Source organism: Alosa alosa, chromosome 12 (assembly GCF_017589495.1).
Source record: "Alosa alosa isolate M-15738 ecotype Scorff River chromosome 12, AALO_Geno_1.1, whole genome shotgun sequence".
NCBI classification, from domain to species: Eukaryota; Metazoa; Chordata; class Actinopteri; order Clupeiformes; family Clupeidae; genus Alosa; species Alosa alosa.
In genome coordinates, this window is record NC_063200.1 from 27,043,802 (window position 1) to 27,064,328 (window position 20,527).

The 20,527-nt window shown below is 42.1% G+C and overlaps 1 protein-coding gene across 1 annotated transcript; it reads right to left on the reverse strand.

The window, feature by feature from the left end:
• Positions 1-1,010: 1,010 nt before the first annotated feature.
• LOC125304616 (bile salt-activated lipase-like) lies at positions 1,011-19,783 on the reverse strand. Its single transcript, XM_048259030.1, has 11 exons — positions 19,725-19,783; positions 10,630-10,780; positions 10,060-10,179; positions 9,454-9,654; positions 9,095-9,225; positions 8,849-8,956; positions 8,587-8,701; positions 8,217-8,403; positions 7,890-8,093; positions 1,451-1,648; positions 1,011-1,283 (listed from the first exon to the last, which is right to left on the reverse strand). The coding sequence occupies exons 1-11, from the start codon at positions 19,725-19,727 to the stop codon at positions 1,103-1,105; spliced, it is 1,599 nt and encodes a 532-aa protein (XP_048114987.1). The 5' UTR covers positions 19,728-19,783; the 3' UTR covers positions 1,011-1,102.
• Between the last annotated feature and the right edge of the window lie 744 nt (positions 19,784-20,527).

Here is a 20,527-nt window from a genome sequence, read left to right on the forward strand (position 1 = left end):
AACACATGGGACCGGTTATGTGGTTGGACCTGCAACAAGTTGCCCCATGTGCAACGTGAACCATGTTTGCTCACATACACAATACACTCCTTCACTTTACTACACTACTTTAAAGTTCTCAAGAAACTGATCATTAATCATCCAATCGGAAGACATGGAACCGGTTATGTGGTTGCCCTGCAACAAGTTACCCCACGTGAAAATTTAATTAATAATTTGCCCACACTTGTTGTGATCATAATATTGAGATTTAGGAAGATGAAATTGCTCACATACACAATACACTCCTTCATACAACCCTCAAGTTTTTTGAGAACTTTAAAGAAAATAAACAAATAGACAAAAAAGCAGGTCAAATTATTTTAACAGCTACAAAAATAGATGCGCATAGATATACTGTAAGTTATTGTGGGGGAAAACGTCTTGGATGAGTATATTTGTATATCTTCATTTAATAGAATAGAATAAAATGGATTATATTCTAATGTCCCCATGATGGAATTTGTTTTAGCACAGCATAGCCCATGGACAGACAACTTAGATAATTAACTTCAATATGTTTGTATTATTTTATTCAAATACAAAGAAATTTTATGTAAGAGTAAGGTATTTGTGGTTTTTTCCTTTCAATTTATGAGTATAGTGTTTGTGTCTGGTTTCACTAATGTATTTGTGCTAATTTCACATCCTGAGCCTGTTTCTGTTTATCTGGATGTTTTGCCTCATGCCACCCTTGAATTAATCAGTGCCTCACCAGTGCCACCCTTGTTAAAAATGTCCAGAATCGCCACTGCCACTTGCGGTTATATTTTTTATTTGAAATGAGCAACAATTATCAGTAAACAGCATATACTAGTATTAGAATTACTCATCATGGGTTTGGTAAGACAGAATTTATTAAATCAGTCTATACAGGTTTAGAAAATCTAAAGTTAAATGGTTGAATAGCCTGTGTCAGTATTATACTTCCAAGTATAGTTTGGAGTTGTATAAAAGCACGACTACCATAATTAAAGCTATTAACATTTTTATTGCATTTTTATTGCATTTTATTGCATCTATTTCACAGGATTGAGGAAATCCAGAAAAATTCTAGGCCAGTCTACTCAGAGATGGTGGGCAAGCCGGCGAAAGTGTTGGTCCAGTAGTTGACAAAGCGCATCCTCAACTTCTGCTTGACAGAGTTTCTACCCATCCTGTGGTTGATGTCCACATACTTGTGAGTCTGACTGTCGAAAGGAGGCCAGTTGACGGGAACATCAGACTCACCTTTGTTAGGGTCTCTGTTGGAAAGAGAGACAGAGAGAGAGAGAGAGAGAAGATTTAATGGAGCATTTAAAATAATAAAATAGAACTTAAAATAAATATCTATTTTGACCAATGTGTCTCACTATAGGATTACAGTTGATCTGGCAGATTGATCTGATTTTAATGAATTTCTCTCTCATACCCGGTCCTGGCAAAGTTGGTCCAGTAGGCGATCATGTATCTAGAGACATCACGGTGCTTGGGCCAGTATCCCAGAGGAGTGGCGAAGGGCTTGCCGAAGACATATTGCAAGTCGTCAGCGTGGTCAGCCCCCATCCAGCTGGGGTAACCGGGCATTCTAGAAGGTTGAGTGAACAGGTAGGAGTAGGTTCGTCCCGTCCTGGAGAAAGACAGAGAAACAAAGAAAGAAAATGAAGGAGAGAGGGAGAAAGAGAAGAACATGGGAAGGCTAGGGGGTCCAGGGGCACACAACCCCCGGCAGATTATGGCCAATAATTTAGCGGTGACAAGTCCTGCTGCGAGATCTAGAGAAAGAGCGCACCTGCAAGGTGGTTCTCTGCGCGTGTGTGTGTGTCTCAGCATGGGGTTACTTTCGATTCAAGTCAGAAGTTGGTCCGTCCGGTCCCGCATTCACGCCGCTCCATTAATAGATTAACGTTACCAGTTAGCGCTGTAACATGTGTGCAGGAATTTCTCGCATTATGATGGCTAGAGTTGCGGGAAAATCATATCCACCGCTGAAATGTAGGCCCTGTAATCAGTAGGCCTAGGCCTATAGGCTATATTTTATTTTGCTGTAGTCCTAGTTATCTTGCTGATTGGTTGACTGCTGTGCCAATAATTAACGTTGGATGTGCTGGGCTCATGCTGGAGTGGAGTAGTGGGGTGTTGGGTAACATCTTTTGATGTTGAGGAAGGTATTTTTTGCTAGCCTGGCGGGCCATCCTATATCATTAAAATGTATAGTCTGGAATCGAATCATTCACCTGCTTAATCCAAGGGGCGGGCAGAGAATTGTCAAACTGCCTAGGCATGCAATAGGCCAGCGCTACGACCATATCCGTATCCGGTCGGCAAAACGGCAAATACATCCTTCTTCGAAAGGAATGACTTAAGTGCATTGTGTTGCTCTACTTTCAAAGAAAAGCACAAGTCCAACTCCTCCAAAGTTGACGCCAACGCCGATTCAAACAACCGCTCTTCGTTCGCCATAGCCACCTTCCTTGTTGTTCACCGTCGCAGGATGTCGTTATCCTGTTAAGCCCGCCTTAAGACTCTCTAACGAAATAGAGCGCTGTGATTGGAGAACATCCACGGTGTTAAGCCAATAGAAATTCCTATGGTTCGATACTAGACGTACAGGCTGAGCAAATTAATTTGCCGCCGCTAGGGTGCGTCTAGATTTCTAGGCTAATTTTTTGCCCTAAAATGCATGAAACATGCAAGTTCAAAATCCCGCCCGGTAAGTTACAAATTTGCCTAGGCTACTAGCCTACAATAAATGAATTGAACGAACTCAGCTGACAACAGGTAAATCTAATGATTCGGTCATTGAGACTCTATGAATACAGTACAACAAACTTTTTGTCTTTCTGAAGTTTATTTTTGTATTCCGGGGTACAGTAGCCTAATAGCCTAATGTCTAATAGTTTTTCTTACCGGCTTGGTGTTTGAACTGACTGCGCCGCTCTGAACTTGTTTCCTGCCAGGTTTATGACGTAAATTGCTACATCTCAACACGGCTCTGGCATTGCCTAAACTCATCGTGTGGGAAATCAGATTAGGCTATCTGTCAATATTGGGCTATATTTTACAAACATGTCACACAACGTTGCTGTCTGTGCGCTCATTCAGTTCAGAGAGCTGCTGTTCAGTTAGCTAACCTGCCAATCAGAAAATAGCATTTCTCAACCAAGAAATAGGTTTTGGTTTTGATGTGGGTCCGCAACGTGGAGACTGCCGTGGAGTCGTGGAGTGAAATTAGGCCCGGTGCTTCGTCTGATAATTTGCTGCGCAGTTGATCAAGGGGACCGACAAAAAAGAAAACAAACGTTTCTGCTATCGATGTCATTAAACATGGACCCATAGCCTACAATAAAGTGGTGGTATAGGCTATGAGCGTTCATTTAATGCAGGCGTCTGCGCGAGAGAAACTGAAACTAATCGATAAAGCTCCGTTTCAATCTGTTGAATGCTATTTAATTGTTTAACGACACTTAATAGAGCAACGTTGATTTTTGGAACTTCCATAGAAACAGAGCAGAGACTGTATAATACACTGTATAGCACTGAGTATTGTATAGTCAATTTTGAATATAACGTGGCCTTTCTATCTGTTAAAGATCAACAGATCAGTGATTTAGGCTACACCTATCTGCTCGCCAAAAAAGCTGGTATTGTGTTTTCTGAATCCTTACATTCAGGCATTCAAATTAAACTTCATTAAAAAAACATGTATTTTTTTTCTCCATTTCCTACCAATGTATGATGCTTCCATGAGGGAAACATCCCAAAACAATAGCACCCATACAATTCTTGCTGTTTTGAGAAGTATTTCTTTTCTTATGCAAGCATCATGCAATTCCATGCAAAAACAATGAAACTAATTATATCTTACATTAGTAAAGCAGTCCTCTGATGTGCATATCACAAAACATGTATGTGAAAGTGCATGTATAACAATATAGGCATAATAATGATTGTGATAATGATAATGACAATTTGATTTGGAGGGAGTGGGGTTGGGTACGTGTAGATGAGCCCTATGACCCCAAAGTCTGCCATGACTGGGCCTCAGGTCAAAGAAGTTTGAGAAAGGCTGGTCTACATAACCTGCATCAGATTGAGGTTTGCAGTGATGCGCCTGAAGGCACGGGTTGAGGACCCAGTCAGTTACGTCACAATATGCACATTTGTTTAAATTCATACCTACGTAAATCACCATGACCAAAATTGTACTTTTTTTTTACTTTGAATCTTGAAAAAAAATATTGACCTACCTACTTTTTTTTTTGGCTGTTACTGCAAACAAGAATATTTTTAAGGATGGCCTCATGACTGTGAAAATGGCTGACATTGAACCACATGGGGCCCCCCAGTATCAGTCATCAAGGCATCAAAATCTGCCACAAACACTTACAACACACAACATCACTCATAAAACACACACACGGACAGAACCACCACTGTTCAAGAGACCATTTTGGGGCTAAATGTGCTTTTTTTCTCATTTGGTTGTTTTCTGTTTGTTTATAGAGCAGAATGAGCCACTGCTGTTCAAAGGGCCCATTTGGGTGAAATTATTATTATAATTTATGTTATTATTATTTATTATTATTTACTACATGGTTCTAAAATAAATAAAACAGTGTGTTTGAAATAATGGAATTTGTGCTCTCTCATGAAGCTGGGTCTATGGGACATGGGGAGGGTTGGTCTATGTTGATCGGGGAGAGGGGGCGTGGCGCCACGAGTAGTTCAAGCAGACGTAGGACTTTCATGTACTTCGATCAGGGGGGGGGGGGCGTGGCACTGTGCCAATACCACGCCCCCTCCCTGAGAAACAAAGTCTCACTCCTTGCAAACTTCAAAACTTGAGAGCCCTGAATGAGTGTGTATAAGATAGACTATACATCTGTACAACTAATATTGGATAATACAACATGAAATTTCAATTTCTATGGATTCTTGTGAATATTTCAGTGCCCAATATGTTGCATCTAGTAGTTATTGTGCTGCAGCTACACTGCAGCCAGAGGTCAGGGTAGCACCAAAAGCGGAGGAGGGGGAGGTGGGCATTTTGGATCAAATTTAATTGAGACATAATAAGATTAATCTGAGAATGTAAAGCACTATACAGATTGTACAGAGGCCCCAAGTAGTACGTGTTGGCAACAATACCTCAAGCAGCATCACACTGAGCACAGGGGCCCCAAAGGCTGCGTGCTCAGTCCGCTGCTCTTCACCCTGCTGGCGATGACTGCACTGCAACCTACAGCAACAATCACATAGTGAAATTTGCTGGCGACACAACTCTGGTGGGTCTCATCACCAAGGGCTGACGAGACTCAATACAGGTTGGAGGTCGACCATCTGACCACGTGGTGCAGGGACAACAACCTCCTGCTGAGCGTCCAGCAAGACCAAAGAGATTGTTGTTGACTTCGGAGAGGTCACACCCAACACCTGCCACTGACCATCGGCCGGTGCTGTGGTGGAAGCGAGCAGCACCAAATTCCTGGGGGGTGCACATCAGTGAAGACCTCTCCTGGACCACCAACACTGCATCACTGGCGAAGAGAGCTCAGCGCCGCCTGTACTTCCCTTGCGGAAACTCAGGCGAGCAAGTGCTCCACCAGCCATCATGACCGCATTCTACCGAGGCACCATTGAGAGCATCCTCTCCAGCTGTATCGCTGTGTGGGGCGGAAGCTGCACTGAATACAACAGGAAAGCCCTGCAGCATAGTGAACACAGCTGGAAGGATCATTGGTGCTTCACTCCCCTCCCTGAAGGACATTTACACCACCCACCTCACCCGCCAAGGCGACCAAAATTGTGAGTGATGCAAGTCACCCCGCTCACAATCTGTTTGATCTACTGCCCTCTGGGAAGAGGTACAGAAGCCTCGGCTCCCAAGACTACCAGACTCACCAACAGCTTCATACACCAAGCTGTAAGGATGCTGAACTCTCTCCCTCCTCTCCCCCCTCCACCCTCAGCTACATAACATCCTGGACATTGGACCCACAATGGGCCTGCACTCTCCACTTGCACACTTGTACACTTTACAACTTGGTGTTGTTGTCCTGAAAACACAACACTTCTGCTGCTCTTACATAACTTGCACCACTATGCCACTTTCTTTATTACTCAGGTCAAACAGAACTACCCAAGCCTCTTATTGGCCTGACTTTGCACTAGTTTTTTTTTTTTTTTTTTTATTGACTGTCTATGCACAATTTCAACAAAATTTTGCTGCTCTTATTTTTTCATTATTATATGTGCCCTCTTATTTACTTATTTACTTACTTTTTTGTTTACTTGAATGTTATGTTTGTCTGTGGACTTAAAATTGGTAAAATATGTCTTGTCTTCACCGTGGGATAGTGAGAAACGTAATTTCGATCTCTTTGTATGTCTGGAACATGTGAAGAAATTGACAATAAAGCTGACTTTGACTTTGACTTTGACTTTGACATGAAAAAAGTTGGATTCCCAAGAGTCAAAGCTTTCAAATGGTGTATAACATTACTATGCTACATAGCAATATGGTGCATACAATTGATTTAGAATGTTGGGGGGAGGGGGGTAAATGACCCGGTACTGGAACATGTGCTGAAATTATAAATTAGAATCGTTGGAAATTGAAAACACATACAAAAAAAAAAGATTCGGGGCTTTTGAAAAAAGATTGAGCCCCCAAAGCCACCCCCTCGCTCCGCCGATGGAGAGAATGATGACTCAAAGACCAGTGATATTTACTCCACTGTAAGTAAGTGTTGAGACTGTGAGTAGCTCAAAATCTGAGATAGTACAAATGTTTCCTTGAAAAACCCACCCCATATGCAAACTGCTTTGGTTAGTAAACAAAATGATTGTTAGAAATGTCTCTCTTTGTCTCTTGGTTATAGGTTTGGAAAATTGTAAAGACTGTGTGGTCCCAGAAATAGCTTCCAAAATGTAAAGAGAATTCAAAAATATATTGCATAGTCTGTGCATTGAGTCAGTGATGATTCGCTTGGTCACGGCCACCTTTCCATCACGTTTACATCAAACATCACAGAGGACAGGCCAATCAGTGATGAGAGGGGATCACGCTATAGAATGTGTATTTATGTACAGCAAGAGAAGGCCTACATACTGTACATTGTTTTCTGACTGCCAATGCTGTTCATTGTCAGTTTGTAAAGTTGGAGAAGTAGGAAGTAATGCCAAGAATTCCTGATCAATGTGATTGATTTGGCTGGACCGATGATTTCAAAGTTAACGCAAAGTCTACGGGCGTCACAATGCCAGACCCTTTTACCAGGTTCTGATTTTACAAGGCCAAGTGGATGATGCCATAAATGTTCTAATGAGAAGGTGAGAAGGATTTAACAGCAGTGGTCATAAATTATATTTGTCCAAGCCTTGAACTGTTGGAAAGTAGACAATATGGTATAGGAACATAATGTATTCATTGTAGAAAGAGTATAAATCCAGTGTTTACGTAAAGTCAGTCTTGTAAGGATCCTGTTCATGTTGTACAGTACTTGTAATGACATTTTGAGTCTGTTAAGAGGCACAAACACAGTCTAAAATCTGTCCCCATAACATAGCTTTGTTGCCACCTGGCTGCGCTATCCATTAGCAGGATAACTTGAGCTATGTAGCAAATCTTATTTCCCACCAACAGTACTCAGTGACCTTGAGCAACAGGGCCAGATTTCCCCATTTAACCCCATGTTGGTCCAGAGGGACTGTCCACGTTCTTAGTTCACTGTATGTCACTTAATAAGATAAGAATTTCAGCTAAATGACAAATAACAGTGAATAATGTTATGAGCACAGGTGCCGTGCAAACAAAGCCCTTTGCTGCCTAGACTTTGACTTTGTCACCTATAGATAAACAGCCTTACGTGGCAACGCTGTTATGCAGGTAGAGAGCGGCCTGAGTGGGAATCAGGAAGATGTAGTCGGTCTCCACTTCCACAATAGCCCTCTTCACCTGTTCCTTGCTAGGCTTGCTCCCCCAAGTGGAGGTGTACTCATTGTAGGCCAGGTCAGCAGCCTGTTGTCCCTTCGCTTTGGTTAAGGCAGCTATGAGGGTCTTCAAATCCTCACTAAGATAAAAGAATAATCATAAGTGGTTAGGTCTAAACTGACAGCATGGAGTTTAGTGAATGGTCCTCATGGATATGTATCAGGAGGTTAGGACCGTGTTAGGACAGTAGCTCGCCACTCACACAGGTGTAGTGGGAAGAGGCTGGTTGATGGACGGCACGTCAATACCAGTGAAGAGGTGGCCGTCCATGTCATTGACACCAATAATATAGTCCCTCTCTGCAGCATTGACAAACAGGTTAGCAGGCTCATCAGGCAGGAAGTCTCCATCGATGACAGGAGAGAGGATCAGGTTGTTGACAATGGGAGCTGATGGAGAGAGACCCCCAATCAGAAGTTAGCATCAGTGAAGAGAGGAAAAAAAAAAAGAAAAAAACAAACACCCCCATCTACACAACCCACAACTTTCCAACACACACACACACACACACACACACACACACACACACACACACAATACACTTTGTAATATGAAACACATTCTGAACCCACCTTCTGGAGACCCATGCATTTCCAAAGTGCCAGCAAGAATCAGAGCACTAGCATCAGTCATCTTCAGACAAGCCACCATCTTATCATCAGTTGGGCAGCCCACCCTTGTGGCAACCTGTGAAGGATTGATCTCATTAAACTAGTGGCAAAAAGAAGACTGATTGAACGTCTCCATACGTCCAATAGGGATGGATATTTGGATATGTAAGACATAGACATGAGGATAATGTAATAGCAATCTGACAACAGGTGTTGTGTTTACCAGCTCAGCAAACTGTCTGGGGTTCCTGTTGATGCCCCAAGGGCAGAGAGCCACACCACTCTGGGAGATGCCTCTGCGGATGAGCCCCTTATTCATGGGAGTAATGAGCTGTGGGGAACATAGAGAAGATGGGTGAGAGGGTTAACACTATAGATGTGTGTTTTAACTGGATAACTAAGGCCAGTGATAGAAAACTACAGTGCTACAGAGTGAGTGAGAGAGAGAGGGGTGAGTTGGGATTTCTACCTGGAAGTTGACACTGGCGCCTCCAGCAGACTCTCCGAAGACGGTGATGTTGTCGGGATCTCCACCAAAAGCTTTGATGTTCCTGTGCACCCAGGAAATCCCAGCATGCTGATCCCACAAGCCGTAGTTACCTATCAGTGGGTCACTCCTTTTAGTTCAGGTCAGTCTGAATTGCACTTTAGATTAATTATTCTATACAGCATAATGGCTTTTCTTAGTTTAATACAAATTCAGTTTATTTTTAGCTCCCGTTCATTCTACTTGGTTAAATTCTATGTCATTCTATTCAGTTCAGTAACTACAATAAATGACTACAGATTCTCTTGACTCTTGAAGAGTTTGTGCTGCTGTTTGTTTACCAGGGATGCCGTCATCTCCAGTGCTGAGGAAGCCCAGAGTTCCCACACGGTAGCTCAGTGTCACCACAATGACCTTTCCCCTGTTGGCGATCTCCTCTCCATCGTACAGATAGTTGTCAAGGAAGTTTGCTCCATTGGAAGCACCAACAAGGAAGCCACCCCCAAAGAGCCAGACCATGACAGGGAGGTTGGTAGAAACCTCTGCAGAGAGTCAGAGAGAAGATACTGAAGCCATTACTATGGATATGCAAGCAGGAAAGCATCTATGTGAAGTGGTAGCCTATGACACAGAAGGGTAGAGTTAGTGTGAGATGATAAATGATGGATCCAAGCACTCAAAACTTTATAATTTCCCGCCTCACATTCACCCATTCACACACACACACACCACACACACACACACACACACACACACACACAGTGCATCAGGAACAGTTTGGGGTTCAGTTGCTTGCTCAAGGACACTTCGACAGGGTAAGAAGGAGCCAGGCTTGAACCGGCAACCTTCCGGTTGCTCTATCTCCTTCCCCACTGTCGTCAAGTGTTGGTGTTCTTTGATGTATGTTCAGTTAAATTAGTCTTTGCATGAGGATAAAGACGGAATACCTTTGCGTCCCTGGGGTACCCAGATGTTGAGGTAGAGACAGTCCTCATCACCACGAGTGTCTGTCTGGAGGAGGTTGAGCTGAATACATCTCTTCCTGAAGTCTTTGGCTTTCAGAACACCTGCAGACAGGAGAAGAAATGGGAGGTGTCATTAATGCAGCCTAACATAAATAAGTCAGTGGTTGTAAAATAGTTGTTCTTGCTTTACCTATTGCACATTTCTGCCTGCATTTTAAAAAATAAATCATTATTAATTTTTAAAGCTTTGCCTCACTTTTCTTGCTGGTTGTGTCTCACTTGAAAATGTTCACCAGTGATACAACCTGATATAAAACCTCATAACCATAATCGACATAACCATATCCTAAATGACAAGGCAAGCGACTGTCATCACATTTCTTGATTCATTGTCCAGTTTCATCAATGTGTTAGGGTACTAATAATAGTAACTGTCATTGCATGTTGACTGTGATGACTACTTGAAAGTATCATCAAGAGGGGGGCTGTCACATTGACCACACCGCTTCACTGAACAATAATTCCCCATAGGAACATTTTAGAGAGACCCACCATCCCAGCCAGGGTGGGGTTTGGGCTTCTCGAAGCGACCAGGTGGAGCAGCAAAGGGGATTCCCCTGAAGACGTCCATGTAGTGGAAGAGTCCAGAAACACCATAGTTGTCTCCCGAGACCATGCCACCTTCAGTCAACACAGTTCCCAACTGAAAACAAAAACTCAATAAAGTAAATCAGGTCCTGAAGATGTATAAATCAGCAAAAAATAAGTAGAAAAGGTGAAACAGTCATGTGAGCAATTACACCACAACAATAACTGTAAAGCCTCTAAGTCTATGTCTGGCTCATAATTATAGTATACTTCACATGCTGAATTTTAATGTCATCCTGTGTACACATTAAAATCAATTCAATTGTTTAAAAATGTATTAAACGAAGGTAATCAAAATCCGTAGAGCTCACAGAAGCAGCAGAGGCAGAGCCCAGATAAAGGGCTGCTACCAGCAAAAGTCCTAGCCTGGCCATGGTGAACACAACAGCAACACAGACTGGACTGAGGGGCCTTTTCTCAGGCCATATATACCCATCTCTATCTCCCTCTCTCTAAAGCCGTCTATTTTTGCCACTGTTACATAATTGCCCTTCAGCTTTAAGATAACCTGTGAATTTGTACATCTTTCTCATGAAGTGAAGTCAACTGTTGTCAAGTGAAGGGGCCCTTTCTCAACTGACATCCACAGTAAAGGAAATATCTAGTGCAATATTTGAATACATATTCAAGAGTTTTTAATGCCTAGATTTCATTTAATGAAATGTTAGACTTTTTGAGACCCTGCTTTATAGTCCATGAGCCACAGGCCCAAAAAGGGGCGTGTCACTACCATGGGGGGGGGCAAATTCTCATTATATCTTTCTGAAAGCTACATATCTCTGGAGTATAAAATGGTATGATAAGTTGGATCTTGTAGCTTTGTGGCTGTATAGGCCTTCAAAGTTGACCTCTGATTTGAAAAAAGGAAATTCCGCCTATTGGCTTTTTTTTGTTAAACCGCTCATAAGAGCCCAGAAAATAATCCAAACCTCATTATTACTGATGCATATGTAGTGTTTGATGTTGGCATACATATTTTGAATCATTATGTGATTTTGACCTTCATTTTGGTTGATAAAATTCAAGATTTATTTGTAATAATGAACAAATCTATGTTTTCAGAGACACAATGTGTTGCAACACTAATTGAAATGCCCACTACCTCATTAATGTATTTATGTATTATCTCAATGTATTTATCCCTTCCTACCTCCCAGTAGAGACTTGAAATACAAATGATTACATAGGTCTGCATTGCTATGCTATTTACTATTTGTAAATGTACTATTCGGAAACACCCCAAAATTCAGTAAATTAGTATTTTATTGAAACTACCCATAAGAGATATTCCAAGAGATCAAAACATCATGATTACCAATCACATATTACCTTTACATTCAAGGAATACCATATGAAAATTGTTCACATCACCACATGTACCCAGCTTAACATAAATATTATAATTTTATAATGTCCAGGGCACATGAAATACATACAGTAATTTCCTGTGTATTAGCCGTAGTGTGTATAAGCCACAGGACAGTGTTTTATGCAAATTAAAAGAAACAAAACCATATACCATATTAACTGCCCCCGTGTATTAACCTCATAGCTGAAGAAATTTTGCAAAATCAATGTATAAGCTGCAGCTAATAGTTGGGGAATTATGGTAATTGCATCACAGGTGCTAAAATGATCTACATTATACATTTTAGTTGTACTTTTGACTAGTAAGAATGTGGGAATGAGATGTAGATGAACTGGTTGGTGAAAATATTCATACTTTACACAGTTATAATTATGTACAATTATTATTATTATTATCATACTTAAAATTGTCTTTCATCTGATGTTAAAATAATTTCCATTGAAAAGAAATAATAACTATTTTCCAAGACTTGATCTACAAGTACATACATTTACAACAGTTTAAAAAATTCTACACAGTTAGATATGATAGCTTCAGCGAAAGTTCTACTAGGAAGACTCGTAGTGTAACTTACTCCTCCCATGCTTACACGGAGCCAATCTTAGCTTTGCCTACTTTCGGGAAAGCCCTGCAATCTGATCATTCACTCATTCAATCAGCTAGCCTATAGGAATTCAGTGGGCTCTTTAAATACCGCACCACCTAACACTGCTTCTGCTTCTCAGTATGCTGACTTTGGCGTCCCCTCCACCTCCCCTCCAGCCACCTCTGCCAGCAGTCCACGTCCATCGGGCACGGTCTGCCTACCACATCATCTTCCTTCAGCCACCGCCACCAGTTGGTCCCCGTCTATCGTCGTGGGGGGGGTAGGCTCCCGCTCTATTCCCCCCTGCCTTCATCCATCGGCGGGAGGCGAGATCCGGCTCATCGCTGGGCCGGATCCGAGGCCGGGGCCCTACGCCAAAGACTGTTACCTATTCAGGACTCTATTATGCTTGCATCCAAGCCGTTCCTTTACTAATTAAATTGTTAACTGATTCTATTCTGTCTACTGAGTCTTTCTGGTAGAACTGATGAGACAGAAACTGAAATTGGATCAATCCATTTTCAGAGGAACAGGAGTTCATTTGCATATCTACAGCAGGCAAAGCAACACAAGAGGTTAGGGATGATCTGATTCAGGCTCATACTACAGGCAAAGATCATGACATAGAAGCTGGAGTCAGATACACCTAAGCACAAATTCCATGATACATTGACAAAGACATTTACGAGCATGAGTCAAAAAAGAAAACACAGGCACATGGCAAGACCATCATGTTAAAGACTGGACATGAGAGAAGTCTTTTGTCACCCTCTTGGACCTTAACCATGGTCATTGGCGACACCTGAGGGGACCCCAAGGAAAACCTCTAAAGCAGTACTTGCAAAGCATTTTCAGAAACTTGCATCACTATCAGATAATCTTCCAGATGAATATAATACAGCAACAATCATTGATGGAATGTCTCTGGTCCAGAAGGTCAATAACAATGTCTCAACTTATGCAGACATTGCTGCTGCTATTCATAGCATGATCCGTTAAGAGGGAAAGCAGAGGCAGATAATTTTTTAGATTAAATTAGATTTAACTTTATTGTCATTGTGCAGAGACAGAGACAACGAAATGCAGTTTGCGTCTAACCAGAAGTGCAAAAAACCAGAAAAGTGCAATGTGATGTACACAGTATAGGCAGGTGGTGCATAGACAGGACAAGAAATATAGTGCACAGTAGACAGTAGTATACAGTTGTTTTGCAGAAGGTGGTTTAGAATAGAGTTTGGGGCAGCCGTGGCCTACTGGTTAGCGCTTTGGACTTGTAACCGGAGGGTTGCCGGTTCGAACCCCGACCAGTAGGCACGGCTGACGTGCCATTGAGCAAGGCACCTAACCCCTCACTGCTCCCCAAACGCCGCTGTTGTTGCAGGCAACTCACTGCGCCGGGATTAGTGCGTGCTTCACCTCACTGTGTGCTGAGTGTGTTTCACTAATTCACAGATTGGGATAAATGCAGAGACCAAATTTCCCTCACAGGATAAAAAGTATAGTATATACTTATACTAGTAGCATAAATTAAATATAAATATGTGCAGTATATTAGCAGTTACCTTATTAGAGCAGAATAAATATGGCTATGTACTGTAATATGAACAATGTATGAACAACATGTACAGGTATGTGCAATGTAATGGCGGTACCATTATAGTAGTAGTAAGAACAATATAGATATATGCAGTGTATTAACAGAATATATTACAGAAAAACTGAATAAATATGGATATTTAGTATGAACCATATAGACAGATATGTACAGTATGTACAACTATGTGCAGTGTGGTAACAGTACCATTGTAGTGCAGAAACAGTAACATTACTACAATAGTATTAATAATAAGTGTATGTGCAGGATGAAAAGCAGTAGAATATGGCTATGTACAGTATAAGAATAATTACAGTATGTACATTTGTAAATAAATAGATGGATGGGTTAGATGGGTGGGATAGGGTAGTGCAGGGGTGGGGTGGGGGCTAGGGGATGTCCGCCTCCTTGTTGTCCCTGTCAAGGTTTCCATGGTCGTGGACACCTCAACAGGCACAGGCAAGGAGGCACCAGGCGGGGGCGGGGCAGGGGGTGATGGGGGCTTAGTTTGTTGGATGTCACCGGGATGCAGAGCTAGAGTTCAGTAGGGTGACAGCCGCAGGAAAGAAGCTTCCTCTGAACCTGCTGGTTCGGATGCGGAGAGACCTGTAATGCCCCCCGGAGGGGAGCTGGTGAGCCTTTTTGATCAGGGTAGAGGTGTTGAGGGTCCAAGAGAGGTCCTCAGAGATGTGGACACCCAGAAACTTGAAGCTGGTGACATGCTCCACTTCAGTCCTGTTGATGAGAATGGGTGTGTGTGTGCTAGCTTTAGTCCACAATGAGCTCTTTGGTCTTCTTGGTGTTGAGAGCCAGGTTGTTATCAGTGCACCAAGATGTTAGGTGCTGGACCTCCTCCCTGTAGGCGGTCTCATCGTTATTGCTGATGAGCCCAATCACCGTAGTGTCATCTGCAAACTTGACAATGGTGTTAGAGCCATGTACAGGTGTGCAGTCGTAGATGAAGAGGGAGTAGAGGAGAGGGCTCAGCACACATCCCTGTGGTACACTGGTGTTCGATGGTTGAGGAGGTGCGATTATCTAACCTAACAGACTGAGGTCTGTTGGTTAGGAAGTCCAGAATGTGATAAAAGAAAAAACAAACTTATTTATCTCAAGTGTAGACACAATGAATGCAATACAAGTAGTCCAGAATCCAGTTACAGAGGGAGGTATTGATGTCCAGTTCACTGAGTTTGGTGATCAGTTTGGCAGGGGCGGAGCCAGAGGGGTGGCTCCAGGTGGCACAGGCCACCCTTAAGATTCGATTGGCCACCCCAGGTGCCACCCCCAAATCTTAGTCTACGATTGGAACATTAACATGGTCTAAGGCAGGACCTTTCATGATGCATTTGCAGCAGTTTGAAGTATCAGACGTCAGAAATGTAAGTGTCAAACACGATTGCCTTTATTGGCCTACAGGCTACTGCTTGTGCTAACACGCAAAGATATCTATTTACCTATTGCATCTGCCAGTGCCTATTTATCTAATCACACACTTAAGTCGCCGACATTTGATAGGTCATTAAGTGTTAACTGTAGGCTAGGCCTATACTTTTGTAAAAGTGTTTAATCGCAATAATGTCCTAATGTAACGTTAAGAAAACTTTTCATTCATAGTTCATCAAGCTTAGGCCTACTCACTAAACACTCGTCGCATCTAGGCTACAGGTAGCGATATTCTGATGACATGTATGACCATTCAACCAGTCAAGCATTTGTTGTAAAATATTGAAATTATGGGAAGTAATTTTGCTATTAAAACCATCACAAAGTCAGAACTTGCTTGTGGAACGTTGGTAAACCTCACTCCCCGACGCCTCAAGAGTGCTGCTGGCATGCAAGCCAGTAGCCTGGGCTATTGGCTCAATTTTTAGCGTGCTCGCCTCCCGATCCGAGGTGCTGCTGTTTGCGGGTTCGAGTCCGGGTAGCCTGGGTGTTCCCATGCTGCCTTGCGCGTGATTTGATTCACGCTGCTAAGGCAGCCTGGAGACCATGGAGCAAATTTTTCGCCTGAGATAGCTGAGATGAGCTATGCACAGACGCATTTGATAGACATCCGTGGCACCCAATAAACGGATCTGGGCATTTTTTTCAAATACGAGAAAATGAACGTTTGGTTCCCAGACCACGTCTCATTGAGAAGTGGTGGCGCTAGCCAGGCTAGAGTCCGGGCGTGTGCAGGGCTGAATCGCGCAGGTTAAACAAACAGGAATGTTGTGCATTCACTGACATTCCTATACCTGATATAACACTTTCAAGAGCTACAAATTTGGTTGTCATAACATATTTTTTAAATAACTCACTCTCTCACACACACACACACACACACACACACACACACACAATACACTAGGTTCCCTTTTGGCTCATGAGCTCTATCCCAGTTTAAGTTTAAGTTTAAGATTTGTATGAGTCAAACTCAAGGCCTGCAGCCTAGAGTTTGCTTTTTAGAGTAGCCTACAATTATTCACTTGAAATGTGTTGTCTGATGGATGGAAGTAGTGATGAGGGTTTCTTTATCTGATAAATTAATACTGCATTCTGTATGTGTTTCAATAACACAGAGAAATGTGAGTGGGTACCCACATGAAAATGCATATATTGATGAACAACCATATATTGTGTTAACAAAATATAAACATATCTGCTTGCCATTGTAGCGGTTAGCTATGCCTGCCTACTTAAATGATAATAATATAATAATTAAATAGTAGAAAGAACAGAGGTTTCCCCAAGTCATCACAGTATGTAAAACTATATATAAATATAATTTTTATGAATTGTGTAATCTAAATGGCAATGACAACCACTCTACATTCCCCTTATCACCCCCTCTACATTCCCCTTACCACCCCATAACGATACAAAGTGTTATGGGGTGGTAAATTTCACCTCTGAATGACTGCAGCTAGCACTGTAATTGACTAGCTAAGATAGCAAATATACCATTCAGTTTAAAATTTCCTTCACTTTACATTACAGTTGAAAAAAACCCTAATTTAACAGTTTCCTATCTATTATCGTTATGGGGTGGTAAGGTTGCTTAACGGACCCTATCTAACTACCAAAAAAAGAGCAAATAAATCATATCAAATTGTGTGGGAACTTGCCTGCTTGAGACCTTGGCTCCTGCAAGGGTTTGAGTGATGTCATCTGCTGTCTGTGATGTCACTTAAAGAAACAGTGTCTTTGTAATAGCCAGAACATGTAAGAGTTATGGGGTGGTATGTACGGGACGGGCATAAATCATGATTTTTGTATGGGAAATCATACTTTTATTTTTTAAAAATATATAGTATAGTATCAAGAGCATATTTTTAATCATGACATTAATGAAAATTTGGTTAAAAAAATGAAATGTTCTAATTAATATATTAGGTGCGAATTCCATATGTGACTTTCCGGACATGGGGAAATTGGCCATGTCCTTGGTAAAGATGACTAAAAAGTATAGGATTTATATTTACAATGACATTGAAATATGCATTATGTAATTCATAACACTTAACTTAACAGGTTTGATCCTTTGAAATACATTTTGACACATTTTTACATTGTTGAGAGCTCATGAAATGGACCGGACGCAAAAGGCACCGGTTTCGTAGAATGACCCAACTGGTGGGTTTTGGCAGTGATGTAGTACTCGCATTTTTTTATGTTCATATAAAGAAAATCAAAATGAAATTTCAGAGCTCGAGCCACGCATTTTTTTTGTTCCAAAATGAAATTTCAGTGCTGGCCTTGGTGCCCCCCTTTCAATATTCTGCTTTGCATCTGTTTAATAGCGATTTTTATTTAGCCTATAGCCTGTCAAAATAATCTTAGCATCACAGCGCAAACTAATTCAGTCTTACACAGTGAAGAAAATGACAGCGCATGGCAAGACAGAAAGTGCGTCCAAATTCACCCATTCTTCTCAGTTGAAATACTCGCAATCGCTAAGCCTATTCATCACACAGACACATGTATCACATCACATGAAATTGCTTTTTCTCAGCTTTTAAACGATGTTAGCCGCTAATATAATTAATATAATTAAGTAAATAATATAATTAAATTTAATCATAACGTCTACATAAGGTGCTACACCCATCTCCCTACCCATTCATCTCAGTGGAATACTTCACGAACCCTTCGTTCAACACATGACAAAACATATATCAGAATAAACAGCAGACCTTACCGAACACAAAGGTGTAAAGCAGTCCACTGTACAGTAAGCCGTTCCAGAGTATTCCGGTTAAATTAAAAATGTAATCTGCAGCAAGGTCTACATTTCATGTCTCCAACTTTGGTCTTTAGGTTTCAAAATGTGTTTAAATCGTTCTTCATGATTTCATAACAGGCCAAATACAAAATAAATGTTACAAATATTGCCTAGATGTAGGTAAATATTAAAATCAGAGGATATACAGCTGAGTAAGAGTTTGTGAAAGGAGTCTTAATGATCAAAAAAATGCTAAGCATGCATCTAGGCCAGTGATGCCAGGGTTATGGCCCGCGGGCCGGACCCCGCCGACTGTATGTCACATCCGGCCCGCGGGTGATAAGGGGAGAATATATCTATATATATTTTTTTTTTTTTTTTTAATTTTTTTATTTGTATTTAATTTTCGGATGGAATCCGTCAGTTGGTCTGTTGCTGCTGCTCGCCTCAGCTGCTGCAGCGTGCTGACGGTCGCTATCGAAATGTTATCAAACTCGTTACAAAGTTTAATGATAGTGTTCGTGCATTTCAAAGTAAACTGGCGTTATGGAAGACGCAGCTCTCCAAGCGCAATGCAGCCCACTTCCCCTGTCTAAAATCTCAGCCTGTTAATCGAGTATGGACAAGTAGGCTACGCAAACTTGCTTTCCAGACTCAGGCATGAGTTTGACAATCGATTCACGTTTTTTGCTGAACTGGAAAAGGATTTTGCGCTTTTTTGCTCTCCATTCACGACTGACGCGTCCGAGGTCCCAAATGGAACTGATAAAACTGCAGTGTTGTGCACCGTCGAAGGATTAGCCTACTATCTGTTGCAATCGAATCATTTGATCAATCCTTGCCACCACAGTACCCAATGCTCACAGCCTTTGCATGTAAAATACTTGTGTAGATGTATGTGTCAAACGGGCCAGTACTGTAAACGTTTTTGTCAGTATTTTATCTTGTGTGTTGGCACCTTGATTACAGTGAACCACCGTGATATGGGCTTTGTGTAATTCCTAAGCTATTGTGATTGCTGTGATGGTTAAGCACGCACGATTTGTTTACACTGATATTGCGAATGCAGTGATTTTGACATGATTCACGTGTGTTTGTTTACACTGGGGTTGGGAAGCTTATTAAGGGTGGGCGGGCTGACAATTGACTACTACAGATGGCGCCCATGAACTGAACCATCACCCCACCTCCTACTCATCCAAAGCACGGGACCCAGGCCTGATAAAAGACACCCGAGACTTACCATGAGGGTCGCGGCCCAGACGCAGGTGCTCGTCTCCCCTGCTGGTGTTCATCTCCCCTGCTGGTGTTCCGCTGTCGCCGGTGCTCCGGATCCCTCCTCGCTGGATAGACATCCTCTGCTGGTTTCCTCGGCCCGATCGGATTGATACCACGCACGCAAGTATCCTAGTTAAGGGACGTTCTTCTGCTAATAGCCTTGTATCCATTGGTCTTCTGTTGTTGTGGAGCCACCTCGCTGAGGGTCTGCTCTTTTCCTCTTAGCCACGAGCCACGACGTGACACGCCGGACGATCACGGGACTCCAGCCACTCGAGGGAGAATTGGACACCATAACAGCCTGCCAAACCACGTCAGGCAGGAAAGCACGTGCCACGGAAGGCTCACTTCCGGGATTCCCCTCTCGTTGCTGTAGCCAGCCGACGCGTCACGCAGGCCACGTCCCCCCGTGTCTTCAGGGATACCCCCAAGAGTGACACGCCGTCTTCCTGGAGGAAAAAGACTGTACTGGAGAACTATACTGGACTTGTGAACTGTTTTTACACTGATTTACATTTGATAACATTAAGCAGTGTTTTATTTGCGACATTTGGCTATTTTAGGAGAATATAAATAAAATATTGTATTTTTAAAGATCTTCTGATTGATTCGTGTCTCCTGGGATCTTAAACATGGAGCGTGTTTCTGACATATGTTTGGGACAACATATTTATGTGAGCAGGCCTTTTCCGTGATGAATATGAATACATCAAAAGTGCGAAATCGCCTAACGCACGGACATCTGAAAGTATGTTATGTAGGCTAAAT